Source organism: Argiope bruennichi, chromosome 10 (genome assembly GCF_947563725.1).
Source record: "Argiope bruennichi chromosome 10, qqArgBrue1.1, whole genome shotgun sequence".
NCBI classification, from domain to species: Eukaryota; Metazoa; Arthropoda; class Arachnida; order Araneae; family Araneidae; genus Argiope; species Argiope bruennichi.
Genome location: NC_079160.1, coordinates 97,936,135 through 97,953,850, shown reverse-complemented (window position 1 = coordinate 97,953,850; position 17,716 = coordinate 97,936,135). Strand labels below are relative to the sequence as shown.

The window sequence follows — 17,716 nt, the reverse complement described above, 5'->3', positions numbered from 1 at the left end:
TTTAACTAGGTTACATTCAATTCACCCACTGCCATTTTTATGGGGAATCCAACATCATTTTGCTCAATTTATAACAGTCTTATGTCTGTTTTACAAATTCTTGTAGAGTGTCCCCGATTTTCTTTACAGCGTCTTATTTTTGTTCAGAAATCTCATTCAGATTTGGGCGAGTAGCTTTCCAAAACTCCACATGTTAATCTTTTTGTTTTTTTTAAAAATATATAGTCATATATAAGCATAAGTAACGCTTTTTAGTATTGTACTATACTTTGCATCATTGTATTCACTTCCTCATGATAAACATTTCAACGTTTTCAGACATGTGGATTTTGTAGACATTCCATGTTTTGATTTGATTTTAAATTGATACAAATGTATTAATACCATGAATGTAGGACAGCTTAGCCAAAGATGGCTTTTGTGCCATGGAAAACAAACTCACCCAATGGATTCAAAGCCGAAATTTTGAGAGTGAGCATCTATTGATTTTGCTACATCATTTCAAAACAGATTTAGATATAAAAAGATTTTGAAAATCTTTACTTATTTTAGTGATGTTGATTTCCTATGATCCAAACCCAATGGATTCGCCAAATTACTCTATTTGATGATTGCAGTTATTTTATTTTAGATACTTTTTCGACAGTGTTTATTGAAGATACATCTTAGTCAAAATGTAGTTTTAGTTTTAGTTATTTCAGAGCGAAAACTCATTTGTCATAATGGAAAGTATTCAATTTAGATTGAAATTTGAATTATAGTTGAGAAACCATTAGCGTCATTTAAGGGAAATGGATCTTCAATATTAGATTTCGTCTCAATAATCATACTAATACTTCAATTCAAGAGGTTGCATTGGTTACTTGTTGTGATTAATAACAAAAATCAAGGAACAAAATGTAATAATGACTGATGTCACATCAGTGATGGTTTTTAATCCTTGGTTAGTAAGAATAGTAATTCTTAACAACTTAGTTGTAAAAGGAAAGTTATAAATATATCAGGAGCTCTTAGCTATATTCTAACTATATGAAATAAATCATAAACTATATTCTTAAAAGTATTTAATTCTATTCTTCTTATTTAATGTACAAATTGTTCTATAACACTGATACGTGTATTTTCGGCATTCTAACCCTTTCAAAGGCTGATCATTAAAATGTTTGAAATATGATGAAAAAACCAATCAATGTGATTAATAGCAATATTGCAATCAAAATTTTTTTAATATCCTGCCTTCCACAGGGGGCAGTATCCCCGTTTAAGGACACCGCCAGTCTAGGGTAATCTCTGTGTAAGAAATTCTTTCGAAATAATTGCGCGAATTTCTTATGATCATAGTAATAATCTATACTTATAATAAAGCTCAGTGTGTGTGTGTGTGTGTGTGTTTGTGTGTTTTGGCTCTCTACAGGACAGAGTTTTTGACCTACAGCTACCGAATTTGGCAAGTGTATACGTTGGAAGCCGGAAATGTGCACCTTGGAGTGATTTTTTTGAATTTCTAATTAGAATTTTAAATAATTAAAAATTAATTTCGGTGTTTTTTCGCGATAATTTTCGAAAATATTCGATTCGATTTTTACATCTTTTTAAAGTTTAAAAAATACCCTTTTCAATGGTACTAATGTTTTAACATATAAATTAAATTTCTATTTTTAATGAATTTTGTAAAAAATAATTTAATTATGCTTTCAACAATTTATTTCGCACAAAATAAAAATAAAATCTAAGCTGCACGAGAACGTTACACGTCAATGGGAAAAAATTAATTTTATCAATGCGTTGAAATCACATTGACAAAAGCTCATAATTAAAATAGAATAAAAATAATAAGTTAACTATCATTGCAAATTAAACATATAAAAGTGTGATTTTTCAGCACGTGCTTTTATGAAATGAAATACATAAGAAATATGATATTTTCTAAAACATAAATGCAAGTAAACGTTTTCTATGATCTTTTACAATACCTGTAATACTAATTCAATGTAACAGTTTTATTTAAGGCAAATATGGTTTAAAATGCACTAGATATTTACTCTAATCGGTGACCAACCGCTAATTTGTAAACCTTTAGTAATGGACATACATCTGCTAACTAAATGGTCTAAGTGAAATAAATAATTATATTTTATGAAAATGGAGTCAATAAACGCTGATAAATTACGAATTTTAAATTTTTACATATATTTTCTGTCCTGTGAATCACATTTAAATAAATATTCTTGAGACACTAATATTTTAAATAGAAAGAGCTGCGCTCCAATCAACAGAATCAATCACTAATACTGATTGATTTATAAAAATATAAGCTTCACTATTCTATAAGATCAGGCTATTTCAGACCATTTCATCAGAATAGTTCAGAAATTTAGAGAGTGATACGTAGTACAATGATCAGAAGGGCTTAAAGCCTACATAATAGTATAAATGAATTATATGACTATCAAAATTTGATAATCATATAATTAAAAATAGTCTGCTGAAAAACCTATTATGAGGTCAAGTTACCTAAAATATTGATTTAACTTTTTAACGAGCACTAATACTGACGGGCTGGCTGGTCGCCAAAGGCGGCTAGTTACGAATATTTAAGATTAATAAACATCTTTATTTATGTTTTAGGTAATTATAAACATTTAAAATATTAAAAATACAATTTATGACATAATTATTACCAAATTTCTGAATTATATCTTATATAAATAATTTTAAAAAATAGAAACCATTGCATTTTAATAGAAAATATCAATTAAGAATAAGAACTATCTAACTAAAATGCTAAAAACATATATTCACAATTAAATTTAAATTGATGATGATGTCACATCCGCGCTACCACGGAAAGGGGGTGCAGTAGCTTCTGAGGGTAAAAACCCCTGAGGACCCGAGGGCAGAAGTTTGATTTTTAGCTCATATGAAGATGAAACTCACACATTTGCTGGCACAACTGCTTTTTACAGGGAGGCACATTTACACACCTCACAGATATAACACAGATGAAGAACAACCATGCCCGAACCAGGATTCGAACCCGGGATGCCCAGATCACGGGAAAATGCGCCACCCCTATGCGAGGAAGCCGGCGTTTAAATTGATAAATATCAAATAGAAAGCAAAAAAAAAAAAAAAAGCACATCGCACGTTTTGCACATTGTTTGTGTTTTATGAACATTTTTCTTTTTGGAACTGCACAAACCACATCTTCGTGGGGAACACTTGATGAGCATGTGACGAACATTTTGAATCTAGTTTCTTCTAATGCAGACGGTTTGTTTCTTTTTATTGTTATTGATGGCGAAGATGTGCTGTTTCGTTGTTTCCTCTCCCATCGACATCAAATCTGAAATTAATTGTATTCTAAACTTCTTTGGTGTTTCTACTTCTGCGTTTTTACATGAATTTTTCAGTTGGGTATGTAAAATAAACGCATTGATAACACATACATCTAAAAATATTGGGAAAAAAAGCCTGTGCCACACATCTGACTTTTACGATCTATTTCGTACAAGCTTCGATGATTAAAATGATCTACAGACCCCATATTTTTGTATTACAATCTATAACAGATAGCGGACAAGAAACTTCTTTTCTTGGCCCATCTTTTTTCTCTTCTTTGAATTTTACATTCATTTACTGAATTTTCCATTGTGGAAAGGATCTGGAAGAACCTCCTATCTTTCCATTTTACGCACGCAATTTTTTCACTGCTGCCAGCCCTATGCAATAATTATAATTACGAAAAAAATTAAATAAAAATTTAAGGCTATATAAAGGTAGAAATTTGCAGGAAAATTCGCAAAAAATTAAGCAGAGCACGAGTGTTAAAAACAAGAAACCGTCTGAAACGAAAGGCAAATCTGAAATGTGAAATGTTTTCTAGTTTCAAATGTGGGTGGTTTTTCTCCGAATACAATAAACACTTCTCCCCCTCCCCCTCCCGAACATAAATCTGCATCACACCCATCTCTGAAACATATCAAGTTATAGCTTTCATACGGATACCAGAGGCAGCAAAATAGAAAATACACGAACGAAGAAACAAATGTCGACAGGCGGTTTCCCAGAAATAAACCGCTTTGGTTTGTTTTTAAATGAATTAAAATCTTCAAAAGAATTGTGATTTAAAACCTCATGGATATTGTGAGAAAGCGGGTGACTGATTTTGATAAAATCTCAATAATTAAAAACCCCCCAAAATTCCCATATTTTAGGCAAAAAAATGAGCCATTTTTAACACAAAATTAAAACGAAAACAATATAAAATTGCTCGAGCTGCCATCTATTTATTTGAAAAGAAACCAATTGCACTTTTTCAAATTTTTTTTGAGTTTTAAAACCAATAGTTTTTTTTATAGAAATTTTTTTAAATTGTTGCCCTTTTTTGTGAGCACAGCCCCTGAATGCTCAAGAATATTTAAAGATATGTCTTAATAATATTGTAAACATTTAGAGATATTCCGGGTTCTATCTTCAAATATAATAAAGTAACAAATGCTTCCCCCCCCCTTCTTTTTTCTAGTTGTTTACTGATTTCTTTAATGAATGCCTCATTTTCTCAACGCTCGTAAAAAATAATTAAAAATTTCGACTTAAATTTATTTTAAAACTCTTTGCCAACGGCTACACATTTTAGAAATTTAACACTCTAATAACTTAATAAGAAAAAGGATTAAAAATATATTTTAAATTAATTAAGAATAAAATTGATTTCAAACGCCTTTATTCAAAAAATATTGTTATGATGGAAAGCTGAACATTTTTTAATAATACATGATTGACGAAACAAGGTTTATAAAAATAGTTACAGCATGAAAGTATCTCAATATTTCTCACTAACTAATAAAATAATAATGAAAAAAATTGGATGACAGTTACGAATTAAGACAGTGATGGACGTTCTGCCCAGAGTGAAAGATCAATTTCTGGAATTTCTTCACATGGCACTTCAGGATTTCTGAAATAATGGAACGGAAAATAATTTAAATCTTTTGCACCAGTCTCAATAATATTTAAAAATGTACGAAAATTTCTGAAAAAAATTGATTTATGAAATTAAATTCATTTTAAATTTTTAAAAATATTTTTATGCTATAAGAAAAGAAATTTACTTAAAACATTACATATTTATAAAAAAAAGAATTTAATATAATCACATTAATTTATAAAAAAATAATATTCCTCTCTTGTGTAAACAAAAAATAAAATTCATACAATGTTTCCTGTATTTTTCAAAGATCCATCTAAATTCAGTTTCAAATAAAATTAAACTTATTAACAAATTATTATACATATTGTGCTGCCATCTTTGGATAAAAACATGAATATTTCCTTCTTTTTAAATTTAGGAATGGTAGTTATAATTTCAGAAACACTAGAATTGTTAAGTTCCATAAATATTATATTTGAATAAAATAATTTTTCAAAAAAAAATTTTAGATTTGAAAACAATTCCTATGTATTGCATCTCATAATTTTGAGCCAAATTTTGAGAGAGCGTTTTTTATGAAACAATAACTAATACGTTAATATTAAACTTACGTGATGCTAGGAAGAAGCATAGCATTCTTTGGTATATATCTCACATCAGAATTATCACATAAAATTCGAGATAAAGAGCACTGCTTGAGAGAGTTCCTCTGAGCTGCAATGATAATATTAATAATTATAATAAAACGACAGGGTGTTCGAAAAGTACGGAAAAACTTTAAAAATTAATTACAAGTAGACAAAGAAAGATATTTATAGTAACATGCAGCACTTCGAGTCAACACGATATTTCTAACCATGTTCTACGAAGCATTGCCAGATCAACACTGAATGATTGCAGTAATTCGAATTTTCAGCTCATCAATGTCATAAACTGGAAATTGGTAAATAATTTTTTCTACGTATCTCTAAAAGAAATTCGAAGGAAATTCTGGAGATCTTGGTATCCATGGTATTTAGCCTTCTCTTCCCATCTATCGCCAGGGAAACTTCTCGTCTAAAACTTTTCGCCCAGAGTAATAATGGCCAATACTACTGGGAAACGATATTTGGGCTCAAGTCCTCAACTTGAGGCAATGCAAAAATTTCAAGCATATCAAGGTAATTGTCAGAGTGGACAGTTACTTTAGAAAAGAAAAAGGAAACCCCAATAAACTGATTATGCTGTAAACCAAATCAAGCGTTTACTTTAGGAAATGTTTTTGCTTTCTCCAGTATAGTATAAGGATTTTCAAATCAACGATTCGAATATTTGCCCCCAATGTCTGATACGTTTCACGTATCAGGCATTGACGTGAAACGTATCAGGCCTCATCTAAAAAAGTTACAGGTTGTAGAAAATTTTTATCATCCTCTATTTTTGTAACATTTCTTTTGGTGGTTTATCATCAGGTTTTAACTGATGCAACAATTGAAGTTTATACGCATAAAAACATAGGTGTCAAAGAGAGAGATTTGTAGAGTACGAAAATAAGCTTATTATTTCAAAACAAATTTATTAAATCATTAAAAGAAATTTTGTATTTAAAACTTATAATATTACCATTTTAATGATTTTAATTTCATTCCAGACAAATTATTAAATTAATTTTAATAAAACTTTTATATTAAGAAAATTTCTGTAATATTATAATGAACTTCAAACTCATTTTATCTATCAAAATATTCAATCGCGTGTTTTAGCTAATGTTAAAATTAAGATAAAATAACTATTTTGTGTAGACAGTAACACCGAAATAGGACCTTCACTTCTTTTATGCTGTAATATATACAAGGTGCGACAAAAAAAACCGAACAAACAATTTTTTATATAAAATGATTAAAAACGAATAAATTAACAAAATATAACAGATAATAATAAGAGTAGACCTTTAATAATAAATTTAATTAGTTTCAAACTGGTCGGCTTTTGCAGCAATGCAGAGGCGCAAACACTTATTAAAATTTTCAGCAATGGGTCACCTGGCTTCTACCTTTAATGTATCCCATTCCCGCCTAAGCCATTTATTTAGAGAGTCCAAACTTTTATGTCGTTTAGTGCAAGCCCTTGACTCCAAAATGGACCATACTCTGTAATCATGAGATTGTGATTCGGTGAATATTGTGCCCATTCTTCAAATGAGCACCATATTCATACCACATCAGAGAAATCCGCCTTGCACCACTCTTTCGTCTTTTTAGCCTTGTGAGCTAGTGCGGAGTCTTGTTGAAACTCCCACTTTATATTGCAGAAGTGTGATTTGACCCATGGAAATACAACACCTTCTAGAATGCCCCGTTTTTGATTTGTTTTAAAGCCCTCATCCACAAAAATCAGAGATATTTTGACGCTTGCGCAAATTCCGTCCCAGGCCACGCCCGACTTTGGATTTTTGCGATGTTCAACAATTGCTGATATGTTTGGAACGTCAACAGATTAGATCCTCTAGTTCTATGAGTTATGAGCTTTTGGATAGCAAAGAGTGTCTCATCAGTGCAAAATAATCTCTCTCAGCGCTGACTTGCGACCCATCTCAAAAGTTTTTGGAGTCTTTGGAGTAGCACGAGTTGGTTTTCTTCAGTGAGAAGCTGAACTTTTTGAAACTTGTAGAGCTTTAGTCCAGGCTCTGTTTTTGCCATTCATTGCACTGATAGCTCCCTTATTCCCAGTTCACTAGCGATCTTTCTCATAGAAACCCTCGAATTTCATTGAACTCAAATTTTGAAACTTTACAGCTATTGAAAGTGTTCACCATACGTTTTTGATCGTTTCCTGGAATTTGACCGTCATTGCCAAATTCTTTGGAACAATAGATTGCATGATACACTGTTTTCCGAGGCATATTAAGAAAGTGAACGACTTCATACTGTCGTTTTCCTTGTTTAAACAAGTCTAAAATAGCATATCTTTTGCTTGATATTATAAAAAAAAAACAATATGTAAGCTAAAAGATACATTATAAAATATGTTATAATTGATATGGTAGACAAAAAGTAGTGAACAAAAATTAAAACTAAATTAATTAACTTCTATTCCATGCCGTAATAACTTTGTCCGAGGTTTTTTTTTCCACACCTTGTGTACTTTTTAATTTACAGACACGGTATTTTTTTCACTAATTCAATTAATTTCGTGTTTCTTAATCTTGTCAAATAAGTTTGACAGCTTAAAATTGAATAATTTGAACGATATATACATATATGAAAACCAGTGATTAATAAAGCTTAAAGGAATCTATAACCAATGGTTATTAAAGCTTAAAGGAATTTCCAAATAACTGTTTTGGTTCTTTTAGTATTCCTCTCATATAGGTGTTTAAGAATAAGTTGTTTTTTTTTTAAATAGAATGTTCATGATAATCCAAACTACTATTGTTCATAATAACTCAAGCTACTATTATAAATACTATTGTTCATGAAAATCCCAACTATTATTGTAAGCTACTTATGTTCATGATAAAGAAAGCTACAATTATAAACTACTATAATTCATGATAATCCAAATTTTAATTGTTTATGACAATCCAAGTAGGGATTGCAATACCGGTATACCGGGATACCGAATACCGGTATTTTGAGCCATTTGTACAATTTTGTAATACCTGTATTCACAAGTTTAAATACCGGTTTTTCGGTATTTACTAGAAATTTTTAAAGAAGAAATATTAAGAAATTTTGTCTTCACTATATGATCAGGTATCGCGAAAATAGCAAAATAGTACAGGTTTTTGTTTTTATGTCTCCCTAACTGGCGAAATTAATTAGCTAATTAATGGCTTAATTAATTGCTTAAATATAAATTATCGAAACATGGATTATCCCTGAAAGAAAATATTGTATCCATAACGGCTGATGGAGAAACAATTATGAAAAAATTGGAAAGTTGATTGGCGAAAATTAACAGTTGTGCTGTGCGCATGGAATTCAATTAGGAGTAATAGATGTATTATACCAAAAAAAAAATAATAAAGAACAGAAGAATCCAAATACTGTGGATATAGAAACTTCGGACTCCAACTTTGAAAAGAGTAAGAGTGAGAGTGATATTGACAATGTAATAGTTGAAAAAGATATTGCTAATGAGGATGAAATATTAACCTATCAAGAATTACTTCCTATAATTTATAAAGTTTGAAAAATTGTTAAGATATTTAAACATTCCCCAATAAAAAGGATATATTGCTAAAATATATACTAACTGAAAATAAAACAGAATATATGTTAATATTAGATTCTAAAACACGTTGGAACAGTTTACTCCTAATGATGGAGCGATTTTTGAAACTGAGAAATCCAATCCAAAAAGCAATAATCGACTTAAACCTGTAAATTATTTTTTCAGATAGTGAATTCGACTTAATATCCAGAACTATATCAGCTCTACTTCCAATAAAACTGACTATTGAGGCATTATGTAGGAGAGATTCTAATTTATTAACAGCTAATGCAACAATAAATTTCATGGTGCAGTCACTGAAAGAACAGCGCACATCACTATCTGAAGAATTATATATTACATTGAAAAATCGCACAGAAGAAAGGCATACCGAAATTGAAAATGTCTTATGGTATTTACATAATTATAATGATTTTAAAAATGAAAATGAAAAAGAAGAAAAGAAAATAACCAATTCAAATCTGATTAAGTTCAGAGTAAATTTTCTTAAAATTTTAAACCCAAAAACCGATCCACATTCAGAAAAGTTCGGTTCAATTCTCGAAGATTATGATGTCACTACTGTCGATAGTGATAAGGAATTGTCTCTTGAACAAAAATTAGAATTAGCGATAAATAAAAAAAAAAAAAAATTCAACGTACCAAAATACGATACAGAAATCAGCTATATCCAAAACCATCCAACGAGAAATCGATTTATTTGAAGATGTGGGATTTAGAGGTAAATACTTGGAAAAAGTATATCGAGCATTGCTAACAGTACCACCAACTAGCGTAGATACCGAAAGAGCGTTTTCAACAGCTGGTCATTTTTACACAAAATTACTTTTCAGGCTTAATGACAGTACAATTGATGCATTAAGTTTTTTAAGATCCATTTAAAACATTTGTAATAATACCACAGACTGAATAGTGATATTTACACTTTTTTGTGATTTAAATAAATAAGATGTTTCTTTCCTTTTTTTGATTATATACTGTTATAATTTATAAGTTACAAATTATTTTTTGTGATATTTACACTATCTAACAAAACTGGCAAATAAAAAAAAGAAACACCTGTGTTTTCTTTCTTTTTCCAAAATTTCTAATACCGGTATTAAAACCGGTATTAAAACCGGTATCCCGGTATTAAAATTTAAAAAATACCGAATACCGGTATTGAAATTTTGGTCCTGTATTGCAATCCCTAAATCCAAGCTACTATTATAAGCTACATTTGTTCATGACAATACAAACTACTATTATAAATTACTTTTGTTCTTGCAATCTAAGCTGCTATTTTTCATGATAATCCAAACTAATATTATATAATTTTATTCAAATAAAAGATGGATTACCTGCAGTGAAGGAGGGTACTTCGCCTTTATGTTCAAAGAAAAATCGGTCCCCAAACTTGTTAGAATAAAACTGCATAGCGATGACACACGCAGCCGTTGGACCCACCGCTGCTCCAGGAAAGAGTTTTTCTATTTGTATTCCGACAAATAAGTCGATGTCCTCCACTGCGCTGTGACATATATAAAATTACATGACACGTTAGTATAAATTTTAAGAATTAATATATAGAGAAAAACAGACTGTATAAGTTGTTAAAGAAACCCAGGTTAATAGTTTAGGACTGAAATAATACGCATTATGCACGTCTTAGCTTATTTTTTAGCATGCTAAAAATACATTACTAACAAACATAGTGCAACATTCCCCGTTTCCCAGTACTGAGAAGACATTTACAGCCAGCTGTGCCGTCGCTGTTACTTACTAAACTCCTCGAGATAGCCAGTTGGTGGATCTTTTCACCTGGGTGATCTCGCATCTGTTCATTAGCGACTACAATGAGAGACCACATGTGGAATTCCTCGTCCAAGAGGTATTGATAGTACCTTAAAAGAGAAAGGGATGTCCAAACATCTGGATGCTAGATGTTTCTCTTTGTGAAAGGACCTTCCCACGACCCACTGGCGCCTCTGAGAGAGCATATTGCTGAACCCCGATTGGCAGAAAGAGAGCTCAAATGACCAATTTAAATTAAGAGGTGGAGATAGTCGCTGAAATAAAGTGTGGAGATTTTTTGATTTTAAGAAGAAAAGAAATGAATTTCAGAAGACAATTGTACTACGCCCACGAGTTCGGAATCTGAGAAACTACCCCTGGAGTGGTCGTGTTGACGTGATGGAAAACTGAGTTTCAAGAAAAACCTTTGACTTTGACTGTTGTAATTCCTACTACAGGTGTAAATAACTATTTATTTAACCAAGATTAGAACAAGTTGTTCTTTGTATATATAGGCTGTAAAATAAAGAATTGTCTGGATATTCTGCTTCGTTATTTGATCAGTCTTGATCAGGATATTACAATAGTTATAATTACATAGTTGCACTATAAACAACAACTGAACTGGGTAAATTGAAGAACTCTTTGATATGTAGCAGGAAAATATTTAAACAACGGCTTATTTCACGTAAGGCTAATTTCCCCTTTCTGTCATTTTAATGAACTTGTATCAATACTTCAAGAGAATGTCAGAATAGAAAGTATTCAGTTTCCAAGATCAACAGCGATTTATAATTGCATATGCAAGTAGTATTCTTTTAAAGAATTTTTTTCCAGGAAGTGATAGAAAAAAATCTAATGATTTCTTGAATGAATATGAATATTGAATAATATTATGAAAATTGAGATAATGCATAGGCTGAATTCATATTGTTTAAAATGAGAGTTGGCGGTGGACTGCTACCAGATATTGACTTTCATGACCAGTGTATAGTTTTGGTGTGCGCTAAATGTATCAAGAGTTAAATACCCTCTAGTGGGCAGTGGACGTATTAGATATGGAGGGGCTGTCTCAAGTATCGTCCTTTTCATCTGACAGGTGCCCAAAATTAAAATTTCTATCAATAAATAACTGTCATGTGTCTTAAAAATGAGATTATTAATAAAATTAACTTAAATCCTTAAAAATAAATGGGTTCCATGATGCTAAGAAAAAAAAGACGAAATTTATTAATATAAATGTTGTCTTTGTCATATTATTCCGGTGTGTAATAGATATGACGACTAAGAACTAAATTGCCTAATGAAAGAAAATCTAAAGACATTTTCTTTTAAAAATCTCCTTCTTATATCAAAGCAGGACACTAATATTGAGTATCGATATTTGAAACCAAATTCTATTCAAATGCATCAGTTACTTTTAAGGTAGAAAATTATATTTTTAGCAATTTTTAATATTGTCGTTTGTCAAACTAACTTGTATTGGGGTATAGATAAAGTTCAAAGATATCTTAAAAATTACAATTATACTCTGGTGTTTTTCTAAATATTTTTCTATTCATTCTATTTTTATTGTAATCAATACGATTTAATACAAATTTAATGGAATAAAAAATTAATTTAAGAATTACAATATTCGTTTAAATTTATACAAAAAAACTATAAAAATTTAAGCATGCTTACTTATAGTTTTCTTTCAACATTTCTGCATTTTCCTCTGTCATCAGCAAAGGCGCAAGGTCATCAAAGGTCGTAATGACAACTCGTCCTTCAGAGCAGAATCTCACCATGACCACGTAAGGAGCTATGCCGTGATCTCTTCCTCTTTGAATATCGAGGGAACCTAAATCGAGACCATAAGGTACTCCACGCCGCCTATGAATATATAAATAGACTTTTCATCAAAATTTAAGGATGGTTCTACATAAAGCATGAAGTAATAATTGTAAGAATAAGATAACTCTTAGGTTTCTTTTCGTTTGTTTGTTTTCAAGAACATTACTTTTTAACTCCTCATAAGAATGCTGATAATTTTTAAACGATCTAGGTTATTTCACTTAAAAAAAATTCTTAAACAACGTATGTTAGAAGAGATTGATATTTTGCTTGAATAATTGGAAGAAATATCGGTAAGTCTTAGTTATATAGGCTATTCCTTTAAAAGAACAAGGAGAAAAGTAATTGGGAAAAGTAATCCCAATTTAGGCATGCAACTATGTGTTTCATTTATTTTTATATACGTAAAAGTGGAATTTTGTCATTCATTATTTACTCCCAAAAATGCATTCATAATTATTATTAATAAAACTAATTCCAAAGAAATTATTAAAAGTTGAATCAAAAACTGAATTGTAATAAAAATCTAATATCCTTACCATATTTTTATTAGATCGTCACATTTGCTCAATTTTTATTTAATCGCTAGATTTTTTATAAAAACCTATTCTATACTGAAATGTCCATTAAAAAGATTAGTGTATTTTTTGAATACTTTTAATTTCAATACTTAATACAGGATTGATTAAAAATACAGATATTATTCATTAAAAATAAGACATTACTAATTACAAGTTTAGTTATTTTATCTCATTTACTTCATACATTATGCGTTTCTTAATGTTAGTGCAAATTGTAGGGGAAAAAATCGTTACTTTATTAAATGGATTCTGAAATTGTTACTAAAAATTCTGAAAACTACAAAAATAATCATACATCTGTATCGTTATTATCTTTAAATAAAAAATCATTATTATCTTTAAATCGTTATTATCTTTAAATAAAATGATCATAGAAGCAGTACTGATAAAAAGGTTAACGACGAATTTTGAATCACTCTATATAACTATTATATAAGATATATTTCAATAATTAAAAAAAAACAGTTATGTAAATATTTATACATGCTTTATTCAAAAATCTTTATCACAACAATTACTGCAATTATTTTTAATAATATTGGCAAAAAGAACAATAAAAAATACAATAAATTTCTGCACAAGAGGATTCTGTTATTGGTGTAGCGACAATACCATCCATTAATAATACTAATTATATCATGACATGGGAGATTTCCCACAAACATCCAAAACGTTGGAAGGATGCGTCAAAATAAGTAGAGTAATCTGTGGAGTAATTGGAGCATTTCATCATTATTTGAAGAATTGAATGGATATCTCAGAACTAAGAAAGAATCTAATTGTTTAAAATAATGACTTAAGTGTGGTTATAAAGGTGTAAAAATTTTTTTTAAAAATGAAAGATATTATGACAGTTTTTTGTCAACTATTCAAAAATTAAAAATAGTTTGCCTTCTTTGTTGTGGAACGCACACTTTGAGAAATATAGATAATTTTGAGATTTTTTTTCAAAGTGGTGGCCTATTTTTCGTAAAACAGAATGGCAGATGTAGGGGAAGATAAGGAAGATGGTAAAAGACTGACCAACTTGTGGTTGAGGGTCAACTGACTCGAAGAGGATGCCAGTTAGGAAAATTGACTAGTGATATGGTTGGATTGTGACTAAAGCAGGAGTCGGCCACCATAAATCATATTGATACTGCTTTTTTCAATGGTGGCGAGGCGGACAGCTGCGCACATCAAGGACTAATGTTGTCAAAAAAAAACTTAATTGGAAGTCTTAGGGGCACCATGGAGACAAAACATCAGAGCTTTTAAGCCAATTTTTAAAGCCAAAAATGACTGAAAAAGGCAGATTGCCAATTTTGTAGTGACGGAGGATAAAAAAAAAAGCCTCAATTGGCACCATACTGATAAAGCATCAGAACTTTTGCGCTAATTTTTAAACTCAAAAGTGAAAGAGGGGAGCGAAAAATGATACTTTTTACCGGATGCCGTTTGCGATTGATTTAACCATAATAATGCCTGCGGCAAACAATGTATAGTTATTTCTTGCTACATCATTGACACTAATTTGACGCAAATCTAAAGAAAAAGGGATGAACACTAATCAGAACGACAAAAAAAAAAAAAATCCCTTATTAAGTGTAAGATAAATTTAGCATTTTCTACATTTTATTTTTTTTTTGTTTCTAAAGCAAATGTACGCACCTCACTGTTGTATATTTACAGAAACAATTAAGATGATAGATTAAATAAACTACATCTATCTAGCTTTCTATCTAATTATAATTTAGACATACGTTTGAGATATTACACATCTTTCTGATACTTCAAGGAATATAGTGAGATCTTCCATTTAGGGATGACGAATATTTTCAGAACGGTTATTACGTAACCAATATCAAAAAGTCACAAATAAAAGTGATCAATACTTTTGAAAGAGGGGTGTGATTCAAATCCTTGATACGATCTTACTGATGATATTTCGATTACAGATTTTGGGTCACGATAGAAACTAACAATCGATACGATATCACTGAAATTTGCCGGAGCGGTGACGACACGATCTGTCCAATGGAAGCTCCCGAAAGAAATCTGTGATTGGATTGAAAAGTGAACGTACCGGTTATTGGAATTATCGTATCGTATCATTGAATTTCATATCACTGAAATTTATCGGAGCGGTGATTTCACCGGAAAGTGCGAGGCTTCACTGGAAATTGCAAAGTCACCGCTCCACTTTACGGGAGTGACCGATATTCGTATTTGATGATGCACTATTCCATACAGATCATTTTTAATTGCTCGTGACATGATTGACTTTCATTACATGTACGCTGTTTACTGCTGGCGCCATCTATTGGTAGAATATAGGACTAAAGTAAACATTTTAAAGAAATGACCTATATTTTTAACTCATCTTTTCCAGAATATGGTTCACTCTAATAAATAAATTAAATAAATAGTTTTGAGAAAAAAAAATTTAAGAAGTAAGCTGAAACAGATAAATTAATTCAATCACACGTTAATTAAATTAGTAAATTAAGTATTAATTACAACTAATAAATTTTATGTTTAATATTAGGTAATAATTTTAAATTAATAATATGATTGAAATAACAGATATTTGGAACGCATAATTAAAAATAAAAATAGCAATATTATTTGTTATTCAAAAAATCGTGGATTATGCATCTCTTTTTCCATTCCGCAGAATGTATTCCCCACATTCCACAAGATACGGACCTTGTAATTCAGAATTTAAAAATGCATGGTTTAGAAAAAATTAGAAGGAATTAGAAAAAATTTCAATCTTACTTAGCCATGTAATTAGTCACATCATCCACATAATAATGATCATATTCCTCGGATGGCACTTTGTAGCTTCCTTGCATTATTTCTTCCATGTTTCCCTTTTGAAGTAATTCTGGATTTGAGTAATAATCTTTAAACCTCGAATGCTGTCCATCCATGAATTTAGGTACCATGCTGTGCAGTCGGAAGGCTGCGGTTGAGAATTCGTTACTGACTCCAAGTCGTAAGCTAGAGTTGTAATTTGTCCCATGTGATCCATTTTTGATCGTCAAATTAAATTGATCCATAATGTACGGTCCAAGGAGCACCGGTAAGTATTCTTTGTAAGTGATGCATTGTAAAGTTGCAGTGTTGATTCTCCTGTGAGAACAGTTATATATGCATGTAAAACAAAAGAAAGAACTGTAATTTTTACTGTCTCGTGTGCGTAGTATAGAAAAAGCATAGCAAACGTCAAAAAAATTCGAACTCGAGATTTTGACGAATCTCCAAATTTCGGACCCCCCTGTGTTCGAAAATATCCGCCTGTGACAGAAATAACTCGGAAACGCTTTGAACTAGACATTAAAAAAATTTATACGGTTTTCACACAAATCTATAGATTCCTGTCTGAGCAAAATCCATCCAAAGGAAGTCTGGCTGTCTGGTTGTTCGAATATAAGTTAACATTGTAACTACAAATGAAGTAAACTAGAATGAAGTAAAATTCGGTAGGCAAATCTAATATCTAAAATTTAGACACCCATCTAATTTTTAACGAAATCCAAGGAGGGCTTGACCGTCTATCGGTCTGTAATTTCCAAAGCTTGCAAACGCAATAACTTAAGTGTATGAAATTTTGTGACTAAAAGGGTAGTTTTGTGTGAAATGTTTGTTTCAGTCGGTTGGGAAAAATGCGTCCAAAACACAAATTCGATTTTCCGATTCTAATAACCGCATTAGAGGTATTAATCGCCAAACCACGCTCCAAGGACCACGTGATAGATTCAGTAAAATTTCTAAATTCACGCAAAGATTAATATTTCGTAAAATTTGGTCCGCCATTGTCAAGCAAGGCGCTCTCTGGGATAACAACTTTATTACAGAGTATGCGAGAAAATTTTGTGGAGGTCACTGGCTCTGGTTTAAAGTCATGAATTGTATATAACATGCGCAGACTTTCACTCGACTACATTCTCAAAAGCTTTGCGTTCTCAAAAGAATGATAAGCCTAAAAATTTTTTTTAAAAAAAAAATGGAAGAAATAAAGATAGCTTCTATTTATATGGAATAGCTATACAAGACCTGACCCTGCTTAGCTGATGAAAATTGAGGGAAAATTGTGGATGTAAATGGATTTATTTGCCTCCTGTTTATTTAAATCGGCAATTATGTTTCTAAAACGCATGATTGGTATTCCTCTTGAGGAATTAAGTAAAGACTAATTAATATAGTACAGATAATGCTAGTCCAAATATTTATGATGAAGTGGCGTTGGTTAAGATGGGCTCTTAATCTTGGGTTTCTATTTGCTCACTCTTGCATGTTGTGCAAGTTCAAGACAATGTCCCATGTACTCAAATCTTCATCAGAAAAAAAAAACCCACGATGGGAAAAATTGGCTGCGTGACACAAATTCATG

The 17,716-nt window shown here is 30.8% G+C and overlaps 1 protein-coding gene across 3 annotated transcripts in view; it reads right to left on the bottom strand.

The window, feature by feature from the left end:
* Positions 1-4,726: 4,726 nt before the first annotated feature.
* Positions 4,727-17,716, bottom strand: part of LOC129987558 (peroxidase-like) — a 73,035-nt gene continuing 60,045 nt past the window's right edge. For all 3 annotated transcript variants that reach the window (XM_056095525.1, XM_056095526.1, XM_056095524.1), the window contains 5 exons: positions 16,099-16,455; positions 12,605-12,796; positions 10,489-10,658; positions 5,545-5,647; positions 4,727-4,960 (listed from right to left, as the gene is read on the bottom strand). In XM_056095525.1, the coding sequence (XP_055951500.1) occupies positions 4,885-4,960; positions 5,545-5,647; positions 10,489-10,658; positions 12,605-12,796; positions 16,099-16,455 (898 nt within the window). In that variant the 3' untranslated portion in view covers positions 4,727-4,884. The remainder of the gene's footprint in view (positions 4,961-5,544; positions 5,648-10,488; positions 10,659-12,604; positions 12,797-16,098; positions 16,456-17,716) is intronic.